At 33.3% G+C, this 27,500-nt stretch overlaps 1 protein-coding gene and 2 long non-coding RNA genes across 17 annotated transcripts in view; 1 reads left to right on the top strand and 2 right to left on the bottom strand.

Moving 5' to 3' along the window:
• Window positions 1–27,500, bottom strand: part of tcf4 (transcription factor 4) — a 435,077-nt gene that overhangs the window by 212,478 nt on the left and 195,099 nt on the right. For all 15 annotated transcript variants that reach the window (XR_015519399.1, XR_015519400.1, XM_087299107.1 and 12 more), the window contains 2 exon segments: window positions 19,026–19,078; window positions 14,151–14,247 (listed from right to left, as the gene is read on the bottom strand). Coding sequence is in view for 13 of the 15 variants with exons in the window: in XM_087299107.1 (XP_087155233.1) it covers window positions 14,151–14,247; window positions 19,026–19,078 (150 nt within the window). In the remaining 2 variants the exon portion in view is untranslated.
• The window catches only part of LOC147838680 (uncharacterized), a 57,688-nt gene continuing 30,538 nt past the window's right edge, over window positions 351–27,500 (top strand). Inside the window, exons 1-2 of the long non-coding RNA XR_015519861.1 lie at window positions 351–1,726; window positions 2,086–2,472. This is a non-coding gene — a long non-coding RNA (uncharacterized LOC147838680). The remainder of the gene's footprint in view (window positions 1,727–2,085; window positions 2,473–27,500) is intronic.
• Window positions 24,019–27,500, bottom strand: part of LOC147838681 (uncharacterized) — an 11,960-nt gene continuing 8,478 nt past the window's right edge. The window contains exon 3 of the long non-coding RNA XR_015520909.1: window positions 24,019–24,077. This is a non-coding gene — a long non-coding RNA (uncharacterized LOC147838681). The remainder of the gene's footprint in view (window positions 24,078–27,500) is intronic.

Here is a 27,500-nt window from a genome sequence, read left to right as displayed (position 1 = left end):
TGCTGTGAGGCCGCAGTGCTAGCCAGTGGGCCTCCGTGCTGCCCTGTAGAAAAGAGGAGGAGAAGGGGTGGAAGGGGGGATTCTTCAAAACGAAGATGACTAAAGGTAGGGTGTTTGGTTATTTATACTAGGTTAGGAATAGCCTGATTGGTGGTTTATTTATTAGCTTGACTCAGGGCCAGCTGTGTCAATCATAAGCACGTGATCCTCTCGAAATTAGTTTATGAATAAACTTCACTTAATAAAAACATTAAATAAAAAAAATTATATATATATATATATATATATATATATATATATATATATATATATATATATATATATATATTTTTTTTTTTTTTTTTTTTTTTAACACATTCACTTCTTACTGCTTTTTTTTATATATTTATTATCTGTTTATTGTCCTGTCTCTGTAATTCTGTTGCACTGTAGAAGCTCTGTCACAAAAACAAATTCCTTGTTTGTGCAAACATACCTGGCAATAAAGCTCTTTCTGATTCTGATTCTGATTAATAAATGCCAAACGAGCATTTACATGAAACACTACTGATTACTACACAATATTTCAGAATCTTCAACAAATATATGCCAGTGTGCACTGATAATGTCACACCACTAAAAACGAAAGTGAAATGGTGATGTCATCTGGCAACATGAATACTTTTGCATACGACACATTAAACAAAGGCAGCTTTTAGAAAGTGTGTAGTGGAGAAACATTTTTCGGAGGAAGTGCAATTTGGTAAAGGAAATAAATGCATTTATTCAGGAGATACTCGTGATAAACCCAGCCTGATCTCATGAGGAAACTTAAGTCTTTTACATTTTGTCAGTGGCAAATTTGTATGAATTCATATGAGTTCAGTCGTACGAAAATGTACGATTTTAAAAAGGAGGTGTGGCTTCCAACCCCACCCCTAACTGTCATTGGGTGATAAGCAAATCGTACTAATTAGATCTTACGAAATAGCCACTGAATTAAAAAGCTACGAATTGCCCTGAGATTGTGTTGTATGATCATTTCAGTTCAAACACTACTTTTAAAATATAGCAGACAGTATGCAGCACTATAAACAACCATTTTTCCTTTTTACATATTAAATAAATGCAAAACTGGCATTTAAATGGAACATTAGTGATTACAACACAATATTTTAGATACTTTATTTAACAAATATCAGACCGTGTGCACTAATAATGTCACACAACTACAATGTGGAAAACATGACATACTGTACTGGATTCAAAGAAATTAATCAGGTTTATATAATGACTGCATGTTTTGTGAATCTGAAATAAAAGTGAAACGATGATGTCATCTGACAACATGAATACTATTGCACACTACACAAATACAGCTTTTAGGAAGCAGTAGGAAGCGTGCAGTAAAAGACAAACATTTTTCAGAGGAAATGTAATTTGGTAAATGTAATAAATGCATTTATTTGGGAGATGCTCGTGATAAATCATGCTCATATTATTTCAGACACTACTTTTAAAATATAGCAGACAGTAAGCAGGACCAGAAACTACATTTATCTTTTTTTACATATTAAATAAATGCAAAACTGGCATTTAAATGGAGCATTAGTGATTACTACACACTATTTTAGATAAGTTCTTTAACAAATATCAGACAGCGTGCACTAATAATGTCACACAACTAAAAATGTGTGTGTGTGTGTGGGGGGGGGGGATACATACTGGTTTTAAAGAAATGAATCAGGTCTATATAACGACTGCATGTTTTGTGAATCTAAAATAAAAGTGAAACGATGATGTCATCAGGCAATATAAATACTATTGCACACTACACACTACACAAATAATTTTTAGGAGGCAGCAGGCAGTGTGTAGTAAAGGACAAAATATTTTCAGAGGAAATGTAACATGTAACTTTTTTTTCCCTTTTTTACAGAAAACATTTAATAAATTTAAAACTAGCATTTTGCATGCCTCTGAATGAAACATTACTAATTACTACACAATATTTCAGATACTGCTTTTAACAAATATCAGACAGTGTGCACTAATAATGTAACGCAACTAAAAAAATGACAAACTGGGTTCAAAGAAATAAATCAGGTCTATATAATGACAGCATGTTTTGTGAATCTGAAATAAAAGTGAAACGATGATGTCATCTGACAACATGAATACTATTGCACACTACACAAATACAGCTTTTAGGAAGCAGTAGGAAGCGTGCAGTAAAAGACAAACATTATTCAGAGGAAATGTAATTTGGTAAATGTAATAAATGCATTTATTTGGAAGATGCTCGTGATAAATCATGCAAACTATTTCAGACACTACTTTTAAATAAAAGCAGACAATATTCAGCACTATAAACTATATATATATATATGATTTTTTTTTTCTTTTTACAGAAAACAGAATTTCTGAATATGGAGCATTACTGATTACTGCACAATATTTCAGACACTTCATCAACAAACATCCGTAATAATGGTACACCACTAAAATGTACAAACAAATGATAGACTGGAATCAAAGATACTGATCATGTTTTGTGAGATGCTATTTACAAAAGATAGTATTTTCCAGAAATATCAGACAGTTTACACTGCAAAAAAAAAAATCAAATTCAAAATCATCAAACATTCTAATTAATCAGGTTTATAAAATGATTATGTTTTGTAAGATGCTATTGTTTAAAAAGATACCATTTCCAGCATACACCCGACACTATTGCATACTGCATCATCCAAAATAAACATGAGCAAAAACTACAAACAAGCCCAATTAAATAAACGAGAGAAGCTGTAACTGAACATATAAAAGCAGCATGTATTTGTGAGGAGCTCATGCGTCTGAATTAAACATGAAGCCTGAAATCATGTGACAGCAGCATGCATTCAGCTGTATACGACACACACTCGTGTGTTCCTCTGCTCTGATGCATTGTGGGTTACGCTGCCGAATGCTTCCTTAAATCTGTTCTTCCATCAGTTTTTGGTGTTAACTCAAGGACACACAAACGCACAACATTGTTGCTTGTCTTCAGTACCCCAGTGACACACACACACACACTCTCTCTCTCTCTCTTCAGCGTAACGGAGCGCAGCAGCAGCGTCTCAGCTCAGCGGATGGACGGACAGGTGCATCTGAGGATTCCCAAAAGCACAGGCCGACATTCCCAGCAGCGCTCCCCATCTTAAACACACATCAGGCCGGATGCGCGCGCTCTTCGCCGGTCTGCAAGGGGTTAAGCGCTCCGTGCCAGCAGCTCATTTGCATACGGAGCTTTCAGTGTGTGTGTGCTTTTTTTTCGCCCCCAAAAAGTTGGCAGCACTCCTCGTTTTCCATAATGCCAGCATTTGGGAATTGTGCGTGGAATGAAGCCGATCCAATCTCCTGCCTGCGACATGCATTTTCATTAATTACAGCCTTGTCAGCAAAAGCATTATCGAAGCTGAATATGAAAATGCTAATGAGCGCTCATTTACATATTTTTCTTTGTCGGAATGTCATTAATTATTACGTTTTATGATGATGAATGCAGCTGTCGATGTTCTCTCAAGCATAATTAGCTATCAGAATGCACGGATATGATCGGGGCCCGGACCCAAACTTAGCATCCCGACAAACTTTCTGCATCCGTCCGTCCGATCCGAAGAAGAAAAAAATAACCCACACACACAAAAAAAACCAGCTTAATTAATGCAGTCCTTAATTACTACAGCATGATGTCAGCGACTTTAATTAAGAATTGGCTTGGTTACAGAAACTCCTGGCTGTAATAAAAGTCATTATGGAGCTGAGCTCCAAAACCCTTCAGTGAGATGTGCACTGCTCATTAACACACACACACACACACGCACTCACACACGGCAGATGCAATGCATGCAGCAACTTGTCTCCAAGGATACGCTTTAAAATTTCATCCTACTTTTCCTTTCGTTCTCACTTCTTTTAATAATAACCCAACCTCTGTGGTTTCGCACTCTTCTTCTTTTTTTTCCGGTCGGGAAAACGGCAGAATCCAGTTCATGTGGCTCAGCCGCTGGGATCAGTGTTTATCAGTAAAAAAGAAAAACAAGGCGCGGCAGATGGGGCTATTACACATGACCAAACCGATCCATCAGGACTGAAGGGCCCAGGTGCAGCCCAGCCGCGCAACAACGCGTCATTTCACAGTCTGTCACACACACACACACACACACACACACACACACACACACACACACACACACACACACACACACACACACACACACACACACACACACACACACACACACACACGGTCCTACATGAACGACCCGGCGCTGCTCCCGCGAGGGCTCATCTGCACATGCATGCACGCGCTCACACACACACACACACACACACACACACACACACACACACACACACACACACACACACACACACACACACACGAGTGGTCCTACATGAACGCCCTGGTCCTGCTCCCGCGAGGGCTCATCTGTAGTTCTTGCCTGACTGAGCTTGACCTGATGTCTTCATCGCACACACACATACACACACACAAACACACACACTATGGTAATTATTCAAAGTACCATAGTATTTTTGTGCACGCAACATAAGAATATACAATACATGAGCTGTCAATCAAGCAACATCCTCTAACTAAAAGCTGAATAAAGACACTTTAAATTCATTTGTAATTATATAAAACACGTTATATATTATAAACTGCATTTATAATTAGAATCTTATTTGCTTGAAAATATATGTAGAAGCTTGATTAGACTCCTTTGTACCAAAAAAATTAAAGGAATAAATATAAATAAATTAAATGTAAAATAAAAACACAAATAGTCAAACCTTATAAAACTAGCTGAAATGTAAGCCCAGCACTCATCAACATGATAATCCTCCTAATAACAGCCTGTGCGTTTAGCTCTCGGTCAGAGTGCAGGGGGAGTGGCCTAACGCTCTGGACCAATCCGCTTTCTCCCAGGAATATCTGGATGCCTGAAGAATTCCAGTCCTCCACCTGCAGTCCAGATGCCAGACCATAATAAACACAGATCTGCAAACACAACCGTGTCTGAAGAAGCTGAACCGCAGAGAGAAATGCGCATCAATATAAATCCCTCCTAAATGATAACTAGTATAGAAATACATCTGCATGATGATTTGAACACCTTAACATTTAGCGATAATCGATGAATCTGTGATTATGAATGAATTTCACTTGCTTTTATTTTGATTTCATTTAATTAATTTCTTTCTCTTGGCATAATGGAGTACAGCCCATTTTGAGAATGAATTATTTCCTCAATTTCTCAGTGAATATGGGCGCTGTATTTTGGCGAACTTGAACAGATATATTTATTATAATCATATTTTAGTCATCAAACATTATTGGAAATTAAAGATAATTAAATTAAACTGCAAAAATAAATTACAACCTACAAAATTTTAACTTAATGTTTCCTTTCTATGCTTCTTCTTGATTTGTCCTCTTGTATTTAAATTTGTATTTAATATTTTTCTCTAACATATAAATTCGTCATCGCAAGTTATTTCATTTTATAAGCTCCAGATTTGTCTTCAGTACTGACTAATCTAATGTATATAATACAGTATTGTTTAGCTTTCTATTAAAAATATTAAATTAAAACAACAGATTATATAGTCATAATTATTCGCCCCCGTTTATTTCCCCCCCCAATTTCTGTTTAACAGAGAGCAGATTTTCTTTAACACGTTTCTAATCATAATAGTTTTAATAACTCATCTCTAACAACTGATTTATTTTATTTTTGCCATGATGACAGTGAATAATATTAGACTAGATATTCTTCAAGACACTTTTGTACACAGCACTGTAAAACCTGTACATTTATAACAAATCTGTCCATATAATTCAACATCTAGATTTCGTGACTAACTGCATCTCTGTTTAATGTTTTCATCTTTTGTTCCTCATATTTATCACTTAATGTACACTGGGAGCTTCTGTAGAAACAAATTCCTTGTGTGTGTGAAGCACACTTGGCAATAAAACTGATTCTCATTCTATACAGTTTAAAGAGAAATGTAAAGGCTTAACTAGGTTTAATTAGGCAGGTTAGGGGAATTAGGCAAGTTATTGTATAATGATGGTTTGTTCTGTAAACTATCGGAAAAAAATATACGTAGCTTAAGATGGCTAATTATATTGACCTTAAAATGGTGTTTAAACAATTAAAAACTGCTTTTATTCCAGCTGAAATAAAACAAATAATTTTTTTTCCAGGACAAAAAATATTATCAGACAAACTGTGAACATTTCTTAAATCTGTTCAACAGCACTTAGGAAATATTAAAAAAAGAAAAAAATTCAAAGGGGGGATAATAACTAACAAATGACTTCAACTGTATGTGTGTGTGTGTGTGTATATATATATATATATATATATATATATATATATATATATGTGTGTGTGTGTGTGTGTGTGTGTGTGTGTGTGTGTGTGTGTGTGTGTGTGTGTGTGTGTATGTGTGTGTGTGTGTGTGTGTGTGTATGTGTGTGTGTGTGTGTGTGTATATGTGTGTGTGTGTGTGTGTATATATAGTTGAAGTCAGAATTATTAGCCCCCTTTTGATTTTTTTTTTTCTATTTTAAATATTTCCCAAATGATGTTTAACAGAGCAAGGAAATGTTCCCAGTATATCTGATAATATTTTTTCTTCTGGAGAAAGTCTTATTTGTTTTATTTTGGCTAGAATAAAAGCAGTTTTTAATTTTTTTAAAAAACAATTTTGGGAGAAAATTATCAGCCCCTTTAAGCAAAAAAATTTTTTTTGATAGTCTCCAGAACAAACCATCATTATACAATAACTTGCCTAATTACCCTAACCTGCCTAGTTAACCTTATTACCCTAGTGAAGCCTTTAAATGTCACTTTAAGCTGTATAGAAGTGTATTTAAGCTGTATAGAAGTGCCTTTCCAGCTGCAACCAGTACTAGGAAACACCCACACAATCTCATTCACACACTAATACACTGCGTCCAATTTAGCTTACCCACTCCCCGTATAGCGCATGTGTTTGGACTGTGGGGGAAACCAGAGCACCTGGAGGAAACCCACACCAACACGGGGAGAAACTGGCATCTTCTACATACAGCACAACTCCAAACACACATGCAGACTCCACACAGAAATGACAACTGACCTAGCCAAGGCTCGAACCAGCAACCTTCTTGCTGTGAAGCGATCGTGCTAACCACTGTGCCACCGTGACACCCATTTTGCAATTTACTAAATTAATAAAGATTTACATTTTTCTAATTAAAAGTAGAGATGAATTAAACGACAGTAATCAATTAAAAGAGTGTATCAACGCGAAACAAAGCCACTTTTAAGTGTAGATCTGCCTCTTCCTCCAGTACAAGTGTGTGTGTGTGTGTGTGTGTGTGTGTGTGTGTGCGCAGTGATTCTCGTGGTGACGGCGATCGAGGCCTGAGTTCAGCTGGGTTTCTGACGGATCACTTTAGATTTGAGCTTATGGTCAATTTACACCTAAAGATCCCCTGTGATGCTGACAGCGGGAACACACACCATACACACCTCACCGTCAGACATGCGTTTGCTTGTGTGTGCGTGCTTGTGTGTATTTAAAGAAAGTCTTTGTGTTAACATCAGCACACTCACTCACACACGAACACACACACACACACACACACACACACACACACACGCACACACGCACACACAGATGGTGGGAGTGACGGTCAGTGCAGTGCTGGAGGTTTCGAGGGTCCGGGAGTCAGGTGACCCTCACAGCTCTTCTGCACCTCCACTGATCTCATTAACACCTGCTGACAATACAGCACATGCGTACACACACACACACACACACACACACACACACACAAGGAAGAGGAACACTGCACTTAAGTCACTCCACACTACGCAGACACACACACTCTTTACAGAGATACTGTGTAGACACTACTCACACACACTATACATATATGCTTACCTTACACACACAGATACACACACACACAGTCTATCTGTACACACACACACACACACACACACACACACACACACACACATACACACACACACACACACACTTTACTCAAACAATATGAATATACTTAACAAACAAATACTACACACACACACACACACTTTACACAGATAATCTGTAGACATTACACACACACACACACACATACCTATACACAATCTCTCTACAAACACACTTTAAACAGATATTCTGTAGACACTATACACAAACACAAACGACACACACACACACACACACACACACACACAGACGCACAAACACACTTTCTCTCTACACACACACTTTATACAGACTGTGTAAATACACACAAAGCCTACACACACATAATTTACCCAGACACTCAGTAGACACTATACACACAAACTACACACACACTCCCTCTTTATACACAAACACACACATACTTTACACAGATACTGTACAGCAAATACATCAAAGATTTATTCATTCATTTTCGGCTTAGTCTCTTTATTATTTCGGGGTCGCCACAGTGGAATGAACCACCAACTCATCCAGCATTTGTTTTACACAGCGGATGCCCTTCCAGCTGTAACCCATGACTGGGAAACACCCATACACACTCATTCACACACAGACTACAGTCAATTTATCTTACCCAGTTCCCCTATAGCGCATGTGTTTGGACTGTGGGGGAAACCGGAGCACCCGGAGAAAACCTGCGCCAACACGAGGAGAACATGCAAACTCCACATAGACATGACAACTGACCTAGCTTAGGCTCGAACCAGCGACCTTCTTGCTGTGAGGTGACAGCGCTACCCACATCGCTATTTATCAAATGTACTGTATATATACATTTGATTTGATTTCATAAACATATGCAAACAGATGATTTTATAAGATATGTATTTATTAATTCATTAATTCATTCGTTCATTCATTCATTTAATTTGCTATATCTGATGAATAATAATTAACTCTTTAATTTTCCTTTGGCTTAGTTCCTTTATTTATCAGAGGTCACCACAGCAGAATGAACCACTGACTATTTCAGCATATGTTTTACGCAGCGGATGTCCTTCCAGCTGCAACCCAGTACTGGGAATCACCCTAACGCTCACTCATTCACTCTCACACACACTTATACACAACAGCCAACTTAGTTAATCAATAGCGCATGTGCTATCCGGAGCACCCGGAGGAAACCCACGCCAACATGGGGAGAACATGCAAACTCCACACAGAAACACCAACTGACCCAGCCAGGACTTGAAGCAGTGACCTTCTTGCTGTGAGGTGACAGTGCTAACCACTGAGCCACCGTGCCGCTCCAGTTAATTAAGTAATTTCTAATAATTTGAACAAATAAAACAAATTTTGAAAATATTTCATTCATTCATTTTTTTTAGGCTTAGTCCCTACATTAATCTGGGGTCGCCACAGCGGAATGAACCACCGTCTATTCCAGCATAAGCTTTACGCAGCGGATGCCCTTTCAGCTGCAACCCATCATTGGTAAATTTAAAAATAATAATACCGCAAATATATATGTATTTGATGTTTCCCAGTGTATGGGTTGCAGCTGGAAGGGCATCCGCTGTGTAAAACATATGCTGGAATAGTTGGCGGTTCATTCCTCTGTGGCGTCCCTGGTTTTATAAAGGGACTGATCAGAAAAAAAAGAATGAATAAAAATATATTTGATTAAATTTCATATGCACATGCATAAACAGATGACTTTATCAAAAGTACCACATATTCATTCATTCATTCATTCATTCATTCATTCATTCATTCATTCATTCAATCATTTGTTTCATTTTGATGAAACAAATTAATTTTCTTTCAGCTTAGTCCCTTATTAATCAGGGGTCAACACAGTGGAATGAATCGCCAACTATTCCAGCATAAGTTTTAAACAGCGGATGCCCTTCCAGCTGCAACCCATCACTGGGAAACGCCCCTACACTCCCATTCGCACACACTCCTAAACACACGCATGATAAAGCAGAGTGAAGTGCAGGTGTGATGCTGCTCAGAAAGCGAAACACACTCCTCATCTTTCTCTTTTCTCTCTTATTACTATTCCACACATCATTTCAAAATAAGTCCTCTAATAAATTACCAGCAATCACAGAGGTCAGCACTTTTCAAACAAACTTCTCCATATGCATAAAATACTGCAGGCCGACGGGAAAAAAGAGAGGAGCTTGCTGAATAAACAGCAATAAAGTATTTGTGTGGGGAAAACTGCTTGCAGGAGACAACAAGAGGCGAGCGAGAGCTTCTTAACTCACACCAAACCTGCTTACAGTCTGGAACTTCTGTGTGCTTCATTTAGCAGGTACATGACAGCAGTGTGTGTGTGTGTGTGTGTGTGTGTGGACTGCACCTGCTCACACACCCTCCATCGCCAGCAAACATCCTAAAAGTGAGTGTATTCCACTGTGATTAGTCTTTATTAAACACCTCGCTGTTATTATAGACTTCAGCCAATGTTTTGATTGCGTCCATTAACACACACACACACACACCGCGCTCAGCATGCACGTCTCTCACGGGTCACAGTAAATCATTTTAAATAATTATTTCCACTTGCAAGAACGAGTAAAAAAATAAAAACCTCTCCAAGACAAATCCAGAACAGATTGCTCTAGAAGAAATGAAAGACATAACCTGTAGGAAAAATGAGCAACTAATAAATACATTTTAGAGATATAAACGGAATATACACTCACCGGCCACTTTATTAGGTACACCTGTGCAACTGCTTGTTAACGCAAATTTCTAATCAGCCAATCACATGGCAGCAGCTCAATGCATTTAGGCATGTAGACATGATCAAGACGATCTGCTGCCGTTCAAAGCGGCATCAGAATGAGGAAGAAAGGGGATTTAGTCGCATTTGAACGTGGCATGGTTGACCATGTCCATCCCTTTATGAGCACAGTGTCTCCATCTTCTGATGGCTACTTCCAGCAGGATAACGCAGCATGTCATAAAGCTCAATCATCTCAGACTGGTTTCTTGAACATGACGATGAGTTCACTGTACTCAAATGGCCTCCACAGTCACCAGCTCTCAATCTGCAGCAGCTGTGTGATGCTATCATGTCAATATGGAGCAAAATCTCTGAGGAATATTTCCAGTACCTTGTTGAATCTCTGCCATGAAGAATCAAGGCAGTTCTGAAGACAAAAGGGATCCAAACTGGTTCTAGTAGGGTGTACTGAAGGTGTAACTTTTTTTTTTAATAAAGAAATCTTCTCTCTTTTAAACAGAAATTGGGGAAAAAAATAAACAGGGGGGCTAATAATAATATTATTAATAATAATAATAATAATAATAATATTAATAATAATAACAATAATAATAATTATATATATATACTATTTTTACTGTGTATGTGTATATATATATATATATATATATATATATATATATATATATATATATATATATATATATATATATATATATACAGTATTTATATATATATATATATATATATAATTATTATTATTATTTGTGTATATATATATATATATATATATATATATATATATATATAAATGTAAATATTTAAATAACCAATATAAATATACAAATGTTTCTATAACATTAAAAATATTTTTTACTATACTCTATTGTCACTATTGTTTAAATGTGAGGCATTTTGTAATTAATAATTTGCTGTAAATACGAAAGATGAAAGATGAAAGTCATGTGATAAAAAATTACCTAATTCTGTTTAAAATTACTTATTACTTAATTACTTAATAATAAATAATTATTTAATGCTAATTAAAAGGCAATACTATTATATAATATTTCAAATAAAAAAGAAATGAGAAGGCTAAAAAAAAAGGATAAAACTTTTTTTTGTCCTGTTGGTTAAGTAAATAAAATGTCTATGTGAGGAATAAAATAAAATAAAATAATGAATAAATAAAATATATTGTTAAACTAAAATAAAATATGTTTGCTAAAACAAAGTGTCTTGCAGCATGCTACTGCTGTGATAAATGGAAAGCCTGTTACATTCATCTCTTCCCCTTTTTGCTGATACAAAAATTGATCGATCTGTGCCTCATAAACAATGATGTGATCTGAACTGTGAGATTTCAGATCCGTTACACCCCTGATACGAATGATAGTAATATCTGTGTCTAATCTAATGTTTTCCGTGTGTTTTGCATTAAGTAACCTTCATCAGTTTAGTCTTGTTTAATAAAAAATAAAGCAAAAAAAAATTCAATAAAAAAATAGATCAAATAAAATAAATAAAAATAAAACAAAAACAAAAAATAAAACACTAAACTAAATAAAATAATTAAATTAATAATTAATGAACTTTAATTTAAATAATTTCACTATTTATTTCAATCAGTTAATTGATTAATTAATTAATTAATTAAAATATACAATATACATAAATATTTGATAAATAAATAAATTAATATTTAATATTTTTTTGCATTACTTAATATTAAATATTATTTTCAAGGAAAAGTAAACTTTTAAATTTACGTTTACGGTGTGTTGGTGTAACCTAATAGCACAATGCATCTTCTATTCACCATATACCATAAATAAAAGTTGCAACTATGAACACATTTTTTAAAAAAATGTAAAGATAATTTTATGACCACATCCCGAATATCAGTTTCTCCTGAAGAATGAATCCAGACACAGGAAGTGATCTCATCATCCGCTCAGAGCTCCACAAGGAAACCAAAAAGGAACTCAGAGGACAAAAAACGGGAAAGAAACCCCTTTAAAAAGCCCACTCTGTCTCTGCATACACAACCGATGACATCAGCATGCACTCAGGGGCGTATGCAAATCCCATCTAATCAATCGCACTCTAGAACAAGAGGCCCCTCCTACTCATTAGCATCCAGCTTTCTAATGTTATACCCAGCTAATCTGAACTCTGTGTTCATCAAAGAGACAGTTTTGACGGTCAACATCAGGCTTAATGAGTCTGAAGGCGATTAACGGAATCACATTACAGCAAAACGAACAAATCCGCTGCGATTCACTGGACAATAAAACCAACATCAGAGACATATTCATAATTAAACACTTCACTGACAAACTAAACTCATCACATATTCATTTTCTGCTCACTGATTATCGATTCCAAGTTTAAATGAATCGTTTAGATAAAATGATTCATCCAAATGAATCGCTCTGGGCTGCGTTTCCCAAAAGCATCGTAAGCCTAAGAAGTTCGTAGAAATGATCGTACGACTGATCTTAATATTACGGTCTGTTTCCCAAAAGCATCGTAACTTAAGTAGCACTTGAAAATCTTAGTGGATCTACGAGTGCTCTGGAGTAATCGTAAAGCCTTAAGTGCATCGTAAGGAGACAGAGTTATGAGGGCACCTGCTGGACAACCGGCAAATTGCACCTACAATTTACTTCTCTTCAAAGTCATTATTCATTTTATTTGTACGTATATCTCTATTCATTTATATTTTTGTCCTATTAGCAAATGCACATCAGGTGGGGATAATTAGGCTAAACTTTTCAAAAATAAATGTAAGAGCTTATTTAATTATTTATTTATTTACTTATTTATTTATTTTGATGTGAGATAAGCAATTTTTGATAAAGAAATTGATAAATAATTCTACTTAATTAAGGTTTCATATAAATATCGAAAATGATGCTGATGTCATTTCCGGCAAGGACTGTTAGAATTAGTTTTATGCGAGATTGGAGCAAGACAGTGTTTTTACAGTACGACATTTCCAGTTAATTTATGTTTTTAAACTGGCTCAAAAATATTTTTTTTTTATGTTATTCGAGTTGAATATACATTCACACAAGTAGAAGACGAATTATATGGATTGCTATAACATGTGCAACAATAACGAGCCATTCTATAGCGTGACATTTCAGCACTTAACAAACGGATAGCGACTCCTAAGTTGCACTTAAAGCTGGGCTACGTGCAATTGTGTTAAGTGCATTTTTGGGAAACGCACGTGAAACAATAACGAACGTTCGCAAAATGACTCGTAGAAAACGCTCTTAAGTGCTAAGATCAATCGTTATCGGGAAACGCAGCCCTGGTCATTCCAATTGACAGCCAATGCAACAGTGCACAGAAGAACTACATATCCCATGATGCTCAGCGGCAGAACTCTTACCTGCTAGCCTGGCATTAGAATAGGGTGGAGAGATGCTGTCATGTGACCCCAGGTCCCGACCGGTCATGTGACTGTACTGAGAGCCGTCAGCATAGTTCTGCAAAGGTCAACAGAATTAATTTAATATACATGATTGTTATTCAAAATTGTAATTAAAAATATACATCATACATTTAAAAAGACACAATATATTGATAAAAATATATACATAAATGGAATTTTATGTTAATACAAATGCTCATTTATTAAAATAAATTAAACTAACCATTTAATTTTGTAAATAAATGACTAAATAAGGAATATGCTTAAATGTATGTTATATTATGCCTGAACATGAATTCAAAAATTAATTAAATAAAGTTAATATCAAATAAAAATCTAATGAAATTAAAGACCATAATAAAAACTGTAAAATAAAAACATTGTTACGAATTATATTATATTATATTATATTATATTATATTATATTATATTATATTATATTATATTATATTATTCTAAAGTAGATATAAAAATCTACAATGATTAATGGCACAAATAATAATGACAGTGGATGATATACATACGTGTCTGTCCGACAATTAAATTAAATAAAAAATAAATTAAATTATGTTTTAAATGAAATCTTATTGAATAAAATTAAATTACAAATGAAGTCTAATTTACAGAAATTAATTTTTAACTTGCAATCGAATTAAATTAAATTAAACTTATTAAATTAACATCAAATAAAAATGAAAATAAAAAATAGAATGAAAAGGCAAGTAACAAACAAGCCATAAAAATGGTTTAGTTTTAGTTTAGTTTAGTTTGGTTTAGCATGATTTAGGTTCAGTTTAAGTTTTAAAGTTAAGTTTAAGTTTACTTTAGTTTATTTTAAGTTTTAGTTCAGGTTTTAGTTTCATTTACTTTAGTTTAATTTAATATAAGTTTAAGTTTAGTTTAGTTTAAAGTTTTAGTTTAAGTTTAAGCTTAAGTTTTAAATTTTTAGTTTAGGTTTTGGTTTAGCTTAGTTTACTGTAGTTTACTTTAGTTTAATTTAACTTAAAGTTTTAGCGCGAGGCAGTGGCGCAGTAGGAAGTGCTGTCGCCTCACAGCAAGAAGGTTGCTGGTTCGATCCTTGGCTCAGTTGGCGTTTCTGTGTGGAGTTTGCATGGTCTCCCTGCGTTCGCGTGGGTTAGATAAGTCAGCGGTTCATTCCGCTGTGGCAACCCCAGATTAATAAAGGGACTAAGCCGACAAGAAAATGAATGAAAAGTTTTAGTTTAGTTAAGTTAAGTTAAGTTAAGTTAGGTTAGGTTAGGTTAGGTTTAGTTTAGTTTAGTTTAGTTTAGTTTAGTTAAGTTAAGTTAAGTTAAGTTAAGTTAAGTTAAGTTAAGTTAAGTTAAGTTAAGTTAAGTTAGGTTAGGTTAGGTTAGGTTAGGTTAGGTTAGGTTTGGTTTGGTTTGGTTTGGTTTAGTTTAGTTTAGTTTAGTTTAAGCTTAAGTTTTAGTTTTAGTTTAAGTATTAATTTAGTTTAGGTTTTAGTTAAATCTTACTTTGAGTTTAGTTTAAGTTTTAATTTAGTTTAAGTTTCAACTGAAGTTTAAGTTTAAATTTTTGTTTTAGTTAAAATTTTAGTTTTAAGTGAAGATTAAGTAAAGTTTTAGTTTAACTTTGAGTTTATTTTTAGTTTAAGTTTTAGTTTAGTTTTAGTTTACATTAGTTTAAGTTTCGTTTAAATTTGAGTTTAAGTTTAAGTTTCGTTTTAGTTTTAGTTTTAGTTTAAGTTTTAGTTTACATTTACATTTAGTCATTTAGCAGACACTTTTATCCAAACCGACTTACAAATGAGGACAAGGAAGCAATTTACACACAACTATAAGAGCAACAATGAATAAGTGCTGCAGGCAAGTTTCAGGTATGCAAAGAAAGTATAAGAAGCAAAACATTAGTAATTTTTTTATTATTATTATTATTATTTTTTTGTAGTAGTTAGTGGAGGAGCCCGAGAGGGAATTGCAGATTAGTAAAGAAAAGTGGAGAGTAAATAGTTAGTCGTTTCTTGAAGACAGCGAGTGACTCTGCTGTTAGTTAATTAAAGTTTTTAGTTTAGTTTAGTGTGTTTATTTTGTTTAAGTTAGTTTAGTTTAGTTTTAGTTAGTTTAAGTTTTATTTCAGTTTAGTTTAAGTTAGCTTAAGTTATAGTTTAGTTTAAGTTTACATTAAAATTTAGGTTTAGTTCAAGTTTAAAATTTAGTTTATTTTAGTTTAGTTTTAACTTAATTTTAATTTAGTTTAACAACTTTATTAATCCCGCCAGAGGCTATTAAATTAGGACAGTAGAATCATGACACAACAAACATAAACAGACACAAATTACTTACAAGTAATTATAAGACAGTCCAGCATGCTTCATAATTAATTCATAAATATAACAATAATACTACAACAAAGCAAACCATGTAGATTAAGAATTAATTATAGATGCTTTATTTTTATTATATATATATATATATATTACTTGTTATTTTATTTATTATTCTCTATATCTCTGTGTATATTTGACTGTGTATGTGACAAACAAAATATGAATTTGACTCATTTGCATGGTGTGTGTGTGTGTGTGTGTGTGTGTGTGTGTGTGTGTGTGTGTGTGTGTGTGTGTGTGTGTGTGTGTGTGTGTGTGTGTGTGTGTGTGTGTGTGTGTGAGAAAGTGCCCTGTAAGCACATCCTTCATTGACCTCTGATGGTTAAATGTGCTGATGGCAGATGAGAGCCGATCACTGTGACCTTTGACCTCTAGACGACACCAGCTGACCAGAAGACAGCAGTGCGCACACACACAGAAATATTTCCTGCTACTGTTTATTAAGCAAACTATTATTTTTTTATATTATTAGCCTTTTTTATTTTTCCAAATCAAATCACTTTTATTGTCACATCATCAGCAGCACGTGTCCTATGGTTAAAATCTTATTTTACTTATAAATTGAAAAAAAAAAAATTGTGATAACTTTAAAACATGTTGGTTATATTTTTGGTCATAATTAATCAAATGAAATTTACTTGAAATTAAATATTATCAATTAAAATGGCAAACACATGTGCTTATAACAATTCATTACAATTAAAATAATATAAGAAATCATCAGTTTAAAACAATTAAATTTAATTAATATCAAATACAAATCTACATAAATTAAATACCAAATCAGTAACTGTAAAATAAAACAAATGTCATATTGTATTATATTATAGATATAAAAATCTAAATGAAGACTGTATATTCACATTATTATAAATTAAAATAAAAAAATAAATATCTTCTGCTAATGTTTAATAATGCAAGGACTAATATTTATTTTATTATCATCATATTATATTTTTCCTAAACACTTTAGTTTTCATGTGGACAAAGAAACAAAATGTTTGTATTTTTTTATTACAAATTGACAGTAAATAATAATTAATAATAAAATATAAATTTAGAATAAAAACAATATAGAAATTAAACTTTAAAAAATCTGAATATTATTGAATTCAGCGTTATTTGTATAGCGCTTTTACAATGTCGATTGTGTCAAAGCAGCTTCACATAAATGGTCATAGTAACTGGATCAGGGTAGTTCAGTTTTTAGTGTTTAAGTTCAGTTCAGTTTAGCTCAATATCTTTCAGTAGTTTAAGTTTTTTAAATAAATTAACATTTATTTTTTTTAATTACAAATTGATAGTACATATTATAAACAATAATTATTAATAATTAAATTAAAACATTATTGTAAATATTAAAATTGCAAATTAATCAATTACTCATTACTAATTTAATATTAGCGACGCAGTGGCGCAGTAGGTAGTGCTGTCACCTCACAGCAAGAAAGTTGCTGGTTCGAACCTCGGTTTGGCTCAGTTGGCGTTTCTGTGTGGAGTTTGCATGTTCTCCCTGCGTTCCTGTGAGTTTCTTCCGGGTGCTCCGGTTTCCCCCACCGTCCAAACACATGCGGTACAGGGGAATTGGGTAGGCTAAATTGTCCGTAGTGTATGAGTGTGTGCATGAATAAGTGTGTGGATGTTTCCCAGAGATTGGTTGCGGCTGGAAGGGCATCCACTGCGTAAAAATGTGCTGGATAAGTTGGCGGTTCATTCCACTGTGGCGACCCTGGATTAATAAAGGGACTAAGCCGACAATGAATGAATGAATGAAGAATCTAATATTTATTTAAATTCACAGATTTTACAGCAACGTTTTCCTTCAATCTTTTTGTGTTTTACAAGTCAGCTGCCTATCTAGGCACCCTACAGCAAAGACAGCTCACTAGTGTCGAGAGCCACACACTGAAATAAAGATACATTGGGTTAAGTGGTTGCATACAATTTATTTGGGTTGAATTTGAATGTAAATGTAAATTCAGCCCATATCAATTGTTTACAACCACTTACCTTAAAAAAAATTGAGTAAATTCAATGAATTTGTCACAGTGGGCTCACTCACAAGTGCACAGATCTCAGGTTATATTAAATAAAAACACATATTTATTTTACAAAAAAAAACTCACAACAGGCAGTGGAAGATCAAACCGCAAGCAAGACGAGGAGTTGTGACAATACCAGACAAAGAACTAAAACTCAGGGGTGTATATGCACAAGACATGATTGAACAGATTACAAACAGGAGCTTGACACAGGTGGAACTACTGAGAGTATTGCATGGCGGGAACAACTGAACAAAGGAATCACATGACAAACACAGAAGCACATGGAACATCACATGACACAACAACTACATGAACACAGACACACCAGACTCAAGACAGAACTATTTTGTCGGTGTAGCATCCATGTTTCACAAGTTTAAAAAACAAAATCAAAGCATTTCTACACAAGTAAATCCTCACCTTTGTGGCCCGGACTCCATTCCCCCAAGACGTACCGGCTCTTTCCTCCAGATCTGCAGAGAACAACACACAAAAGCCCACGTTTAATTTCATTTAATGTGATTTATAATCACAAGAGCAGCATCAAAAATCTCATATCATCCAAGTTTTACATCAATGCTGTAAATTCAATTAATCGTCCTAAGCTAGCTGGCAGCTCGCTCTCTGCAACTCTCACATGGTCGCCCACTGAAGCTAAGCAGGGCTGCGCCTGGTCAGTACTTGGATGGGAGACCACATGGGATAGCTAGGTTTCTGCCGGAAGTGGTGTTAGTGAGGCCAGCAGGGGGCGATCAACCTGCGGTCTGTGTGGGTCCTAAATCCCCTAGTATAGTGATGGGGACGCTATACTGCTCAGTGAGCACCGTCTTTCGGATGAGACGTTAAACCGAGGTCCCGACTCTCTGTGGTCGTTATGTCCATCATGGCCTCCTAACCATCCCCATATTCCAATCAGCTGGTGTGTGGTGTGTGGTCTGGTGCAAAATGGCTGCCGTCGCGTCATCCAGGTGGATGCTGCACACTGGTGGTGGATGAGGAGATTCCCTCGCATTGTGTGTAAAGCGCTTTGAGTGCCCAGAAAAGCGCTATATAAATGTAAGGAATTATTATTATTATTATTATTATTATTATTATTATTTTACTTTTCAAAATATTTCCCAAATGATGTTTAATAGATTCAGGAGTTTTTCACAGTATTATTTTTTATTTTTTTACTGACCCTTTGGTTTTTCTACAGCGCATGGCCAACTTAAACCAAAGGTTAATACGGTGGTCATTATTAGTAGAGGGATTTAACCCTGCTCGGAACGAATGTGTGGGTGTAGGACCAAATAGATCACAAAAAACGAGTTGGTCAGTTGCAAACGATACAACATGGGTAACCAAAAAGAGTAATCCAAAAAAAATAATAATACAGGCGATCGGTCAGGACAGGCGGCAAAACAACACAACAGTAAAACAAAGAAGGGTCCAAAAAACACGAAAGGCAAGACAAAGAAAAATGCAGGGAAATGCTCACTTATAGTAAACAAGACTCAGCAACAATGTGTGTGTGTGTGTGTGTGCTGTCTTTATAGTCTATTTGATTAGTCTTGAACAGCTTCGGATGTGTGTATTTGTAATCAGGAGAAATCAGGGCCAGGTGTGTGAGTGAAGTACATGACGGGATCTGTAGTTCATTAAAGCGGCATATTTGTAGTTCTTCAGCGATCTGCAAATGCTAAAACAGTGGTTCTCAAACTATGGTACGTGTACCGCTAGTGGTACGCGGGCTTCTAGTGGTACGTGGAGGAATCACTGAGTAATGAAAGAAAAAATTTATACAATTTTAATAATTTGATGCGTGCGGTAACACCATTGTGATGCGCTGTGCATAGATTGTTTACTTTAGTGAATCGCGTCATCAGCTGCTAAAAAACAATTCATGCAGAACTAGAGAAAGAGGTGTGTGGTGCTTGCAGAGCAGATACGTGCTAGAGCAGTGGTCCCCAATCCTCAGGCCGCAGACCGGCACTGGTCTATAGACCAATTGGAACTGGACCACACAAAAAAATCCTTATTTGTTTCCGTTTTATTTATAGTCTGAGCCTGAACGATTATTTATTTTGAAAAATCTTTTATTTTGAAAAATGACCATATTCACATGAACATTTTGGTTACTTAAGTGCCAAAATGTAACCCATAAGCTAGCAAAATGAGTGCGAACTGCAACATGACGCGCTTGTGTATTCCAGGCGTCCCCAGTTAAAAACATCCTAACTTTTCAGAATGTCGCACCGCGAGTCACGTGACAAAAACCCACTGATCAGATTCATATTTTGTAGGGAATATAATTTCGTTGAATGAACATGACTGCCTCTTTAGGAAGTGTGCAAGGCTGTAGCCGATTAATTTAGCCAACTACACTACCATACTTTATTTCAATACTGCTCATTATGCACTGAAAAAAAATATTCAAAGATGATTCCTTAGATTTACTCAATTTTTTTACGTTAAGTGTTTCTTAACAATTTATTTGTGTTGAATTTAAACAAACAAATTAAGTTGAACATTATTAAAACTTAATTTGTTTGTTTAAATTCAACACAAATAAATTGTTTGCAACAGTTCTGCATGCAACACTTTTTTCAGTGTGGTGGTACTTGGAGAATTTATTTGAGGTGGTACTTGGTGAAAAAGTTTGAGAATCACTGTGCTAGATCAATGGTGATCGTAACACAAAGCTGTTCTTCCCGTTTCTGTCGGCATCCCTGTAATAAGTTTGCTCTCATATAAATGATGTATTAAATTAAGTATTATTGTAAATAATGCATTTGTGACACCAAAAAAATATGATAGAGCATAATATAAAACGACAGACTTTATATTCATATCATCATGTTGCACAGCCCTAAATGAGTGTCTTCAATAAAAACAGCATCAGGCGGTCATTCTGTTCCTGTCACACGTTTCCCACAATGCCTCATTCACAAAGGTAACATAAATGTGATGTTTGCATACAGCAGAGGCGTTTTACAGTTCTAAACCTAATGACAATACACCAGTCTACAGTTAATAACGACAGTAATTAACTTGTGTCTTTACATTGTTTCTCCTTTATTGAACCGCCCACTGCCGAACACACAACACACACACACACACACACACACACACACACACACACACACACACACACACACAGCAAAAGCTTCATCAAACGCTGATGCAGAAACTGCCTCTCTTTCTGGAGATGCTCAAAGTGAACACTGACAGCTGAACATCATGAAGACCACACATCTCAGCTAAACAACTAAAGACTGAATGAATGAATGAATGAATGAATTAATTAATTAATTAATGAATGCATGAAATATTACATTCATATATGAATGAATTAATAAATGAATTAACTATTAAATGAATTAATAGAAAGAATGAACAAATGGACGAATGAATGCATGAATGAATAAATAATTGAACTATTAAATGAAGTATTAAATTAACGAATGAATAAATGAATGAATGGATGAACGAATAAACTATTAAATAAAATAAATTGATTAATTAATGAACTAGCAAACTAATGATTGAACCAGTGAATGAATAAAAGAATGAACAAATGAATAAATAAATACATTAATGAATAAATAAATGAATGAATTAGTAAATAACCAAACAAACAAATCAATCAATCAATCAATCAATCAATCAATCAATCAATCAATCAAAACACACATAGATTAATGAATACAAGAATAAATAAACACAAATTAATGAACAATTAAATGAATAAATTAACAAATAACTGTATGAATATACAAACAGACAAGTAAATGAATGAAACTCATAAATGAAATAATGAACAAATAAATGAATGGATGAAATAATAAATTAGTAAATACATAATAAACAGTTGAACAAATGGATGATGTAAACGTATAAATAAATGAATGAATGAATGAATGAATGAATGGAGCTAATAAATGAATAAGTAATTAGATGAACAAATAAACACATGAACATATAATTGAAGGAAAGAATTGAGCAAATTATTGAATGGTTAAATGACTGAATGAACTAAAACGTTAAATGATTAGTAAATTAATGAAATGATGAATGAACAATTAGATGAATGTTTGTAAATGAATGACTAAATTAACTAACCAAATAATTGATAAATACATGAATACGTGAGTGAATCAATGAATGAACAAATTAATTAACTGATGAATGATTTTGTGAATGAATGAATAAATTAACTGAATAATGAAATTATGAATTAATTGGTAAATGAATGAATGAATGAATGATAGACTGAGCAAACCAAATAATTGATGACTAAATAATTGACTAAAAATAATGAATTATTCAATAAATAAATTCACAAATAAACAAACAAATGAAAAAATGAATGAGTGAGTGAATCAAACGAACAAATGAATGAACCGATGAATGAATTGATAAATTAATGAGTACATTAACTGATGAATGAAACTATGAATTAATTGGTGAATGAATGAACAAACGAACGAATGAATGAAAACATTAATTAATTAATGAATTGAGCAAATGAACGAATAAGTAATTGAATGAATTAACTGACAAATTAATTGATGGCTGAACAAATGAAATTTGTTCAGCCAGTGAAATAAAATAAAGTAAAATAATAAATTATTAAATAAATACATTAGTAAATAAACAAATAATTGAAAAATTGAATGAGTGAGTGAATCAATGAATGAACAAATTAATTAACCGATGAACCAATTGATGAATGAATAAATGAACAAACGAACAAAAACATGAATAAACGAATGATTTGAGCTAATTAATAAATGGGTAAGTGAATGAAAGAACTAACAAATGAATGGATAAATAAACAAATGAATGAATGATTTAGTAAATAAATGACTAAATTAACTAACAAATTCATTGATGAATTAGTAAAATGGTGAATTACTACATGATTACATTTGTAAATAAACAACTGGATGAATAAATGAATGAGTATGTGAATCAATGAATGAACAAATAAATGAAGGGGTAAATTAACTAATAAATGAAACTATGAATTTATTGGTAAATGAATGAATGAATGATTTTAGCTAATTAATAAATGGGTAAATGAATAAATGAACTAACAAACAAATTGTGAATGAATGAATGAATGAATGAATGAATGAATGAATGAATGGACGGATGATTTGAGCTAATTAATAAATGGGTAAATGATTAAATGAACTAACAAACGAATTGAGAATGAATGAATGAATGAATGAATGAATGAATGAATGAATAAATGAACTGATCAATGAATTAATTTGTGAATGAATAAATAAAAGTATGAATGAAAACATGAATGAATAATTGAATGATTTGAGCTAATTAATGAATGGGTAAATGAATTATTTGAACTAATAAATGAATGTATGCATGTAATAATGAAAAAAGAAAGACTGAATGGAAGAATTAAATAAAAATCAATGAATGTTTAGATGAATGAATGAATAAACGAATGCATGAAACAATAAACTGACGAATTAAACTATGAATTAATTGGCAAATGAATGAATGAATGAACGAACGAAAGAATGAGTTTCTTAAGTAACTATAAAACAATTCCGCACTAAAATGAGAAACCAGACAAGACAAGTGAGCATCTGAGTACTGTGTTAGATACTTGCTGAAACATGTTTATTAATTTAATATAATTATGACCAGAACACATTCCTGACCAAACATCTCATCACATACAGCCCTACAGGAAACACATTTGACATCATTTCCTGTCTCTAGTCCTTCACTTCGAAGGGCTTCGCTTCGAGAGCCTGCTCAGGTGAGACATAATGAGTTTATCTGAGTGCGAACACACACACACACACACACACACACACACACACACACACACACACACACACACACACACACACACACACACACACACACACACACACACACACACACACACACACATCCATAATTTATCAGACTCTCTGTAACTCTCACTGTAATTTATTACTCTGAATCTTTCCGCTTATCAGCTACTGCCCACACATTCCCACACACACACTCACACACATACACACGCACACACACATATACACACCTTTCACCTCTCAAACCTCTCCTAGCACCTGAGGTCTCACAGCCAATGGCCAATAGACTCATCTAACACACACACACACACACACACACACACACACACACACACACACACACACACACACACACACACACACACACTGCAGCTCCATCTGGACGGACGGATTGGGGGAGGAGTGATGAAAAAGAAATATGAAAAGAGAGATGAAGTGTGTGTGTGTGTGTGCGTGTGTGTGTGTGTGTGTGTGTGTGTGTGTTTCAGTCAAGGATTGAAATAACTGGTTTCTACATCAAACTGGCAGCATTACTGTGATAAAACCGCAGTAAAGATAAAATCACAAATGAGCTCATTAATGTGTGAACTGATTAGTCAAAGTCTCCGGATTCTTCAGAGAAACACACTCCAGCAATCTCACAGGCATCCAAGACAGGAAAACCACATTTTCTGAAGTTGTACACACAGACATTGCTAGTCGATTTGACAAATAACTACAAAGAAATAGCAAGTAACACACTGTTTATATAGTTATTTGTTTGTTTATTACGTGTTCAGCGCATTTAAAAACAGTGAAAGGTTGTGGACTTTTAAGTTAGTGATATTGAATATTCAGATGAAATTGTTTATGGTCATTTTATTCCATTTCAATGTAAAACTAAAATCATGGAGTGACTGTCCAGACTTTTTTGTACATATTTATTTTCTTTTACATTTAATTATGTACTGGTTATTTTTTTATTGTTATTCCTGTTTGTCTGACTTATAAATAAATATTTCTAATAAAATCAATATTAAATGAATTAAAGAATGAATAATAAATAAATAAATAAAATAATTAATTCAAGTTTTCCTCATTGTCTGATAAATACATAAAAAATAAAAGCAATAACTAAATTAATGAATAAACTAGTTAAAGTTTTCCTCATTGTGTGATAAAAATAAATAAATAAAAGCAATAAATAAATACTTAAACAAATGAATGAATGAATGAATAAATGAATGAACGAATGACTTAATCAATTAATTAATTAATGTTTCCTCATTGTCTGATCAATAAAAAAATAAAAGCAATAAATAAAAAATACATGAATGAATGAATGACTTAATTAATTAATTAAATGTTCTTCTCATTGTCTAATAAATAAATAAAAAATAAAAATGAATACATAAACGACGGAATAAATGGATGAATAAATGGATAAATAAGTGAATAAATAAATTAATGTTTTCCTCATTGCCTGATATAATAAACAAATGGATGAATTAATAAATAAATGAATGAATGAATGAATGATTTAAAGTTTTTAATCGCTGTCTCATAAATAAATAAATAAATAGATAGATAGATAGATAGATAGATAGATAGATAGATAGATAGATAGATAGATAGATAGATAGATAGATAGATAGATAGATAGATAGATAGATAGATAGATAGATAGATAGATAAATAAAAGCAATAAATAAATAAATAAACAAATAAATAAGTGAATGAGTGAATGTACAAACAAATTTATTAATTAATGTTTTCCTCATTGTCTGATAAATTAATAAATAAATGAATGGATGAATTAATAAATAAATAATGAATGAATGAATGATTGAACAAATAAATAAATAACAACATTTTCATCATTGTCTGATAAATAAATAAATAAAAGAAATAAATAAATACATGAATGAATGAATGAATAAATGAACGAATGAATGAATGAATGAATGAATGAATGAATGAATGAATGAATGAATGAATGAATGAATGAATGACTAAAAAGTATGTTTTCTTCTTGTCTGATAAATAAAAATTTCAATGAATAAATGAATGAACAAATAAATAAATTAATGTTTTCATCATTGCCTGATAAATAAATAAATTAAAAACTAATTAATCAATTAAAATACATTTATGTGTTCCTAATTGTCTAATGAATAAATAAATTAAATGGATGAATTAATGATTAAATAAATAAACAAATAAATGAATGAAAAAAGTTAATAAATATGTTAATTCATGATTTCCTCATTGTCTGACAAATAAAGAAAATAAATAAATAAATAATAAAAAAACAAATTAATGAATGAAGTAAATAAATAAATAAATGCTTTCCTCATTGTCTGCTAAAAAAAATAATAATCAAACACACACACACACACACACACACACACACACACACACACACACACACACACACACACACACACATACACACACACACACACACACACACACACACACACACACACACACACGCTGAAATCCATTCATATGGTTTCTAATGAGCTGAAGTGCTTCTATTATCCTCACTTGTTTGCCGTCTGCTAAATAACTACATAAAAAACGTACATTTAGAAATCAATTTCTAACTGAAAATGACTTTGTAAATAGTCCATTAGCAAATATTTGCATTTAGAGATACTAATATGAACATAAAACATCTCAACCTGTAATATGAGCACATTCATGTAAACTCTTACTGCATCGCTATTATTAACTCAAAGGTTTACTGCTCAAAGACATGTAGAAGAAAAAGTTGACACTCAAATATAATGTGGCTGAGAAAGAGAAACCTCGTCTTCCAGACAATCTGAGTTTAATATTTCTCATCTGCATGACAGATAATCCAGCTTTACAACAAAAAAGCTGTAGCTGGTGTTTTTTTTTCACTAAATAATCACGAGCATCTTCAGTGTTAAACACTGTTTGTTCTAATCTTCTTTAATCACCACAACTGAATGTAAAGACTGAATATCAAATATTTAGTAACATTATACACGGGATTGCTGTCACTTTTGACTAAATTAACAAAATTACACCAGAATCTAGATGAACGAATGAATTAGTGAACAAATAAAAG

Source organism: Danio rerio, chromosome 21 (genome assembly GCF_052040795.2).
Source record: "Danio rerio strain M-AB ecotype USA chromosome 21, GRCz13ab, whole genome shotgun sequence".
Classification (NCBI taxonomy): Eukaryota; Metazoa; Chordata; class Actinopteri; order Cypriniformes; family Danionidae; genus Danio; species Danio rerio.
Note: the sequence above shows the minus strand (reverse complement) of the source record. Positions and strands in the feature narration are given on the sequence as shown.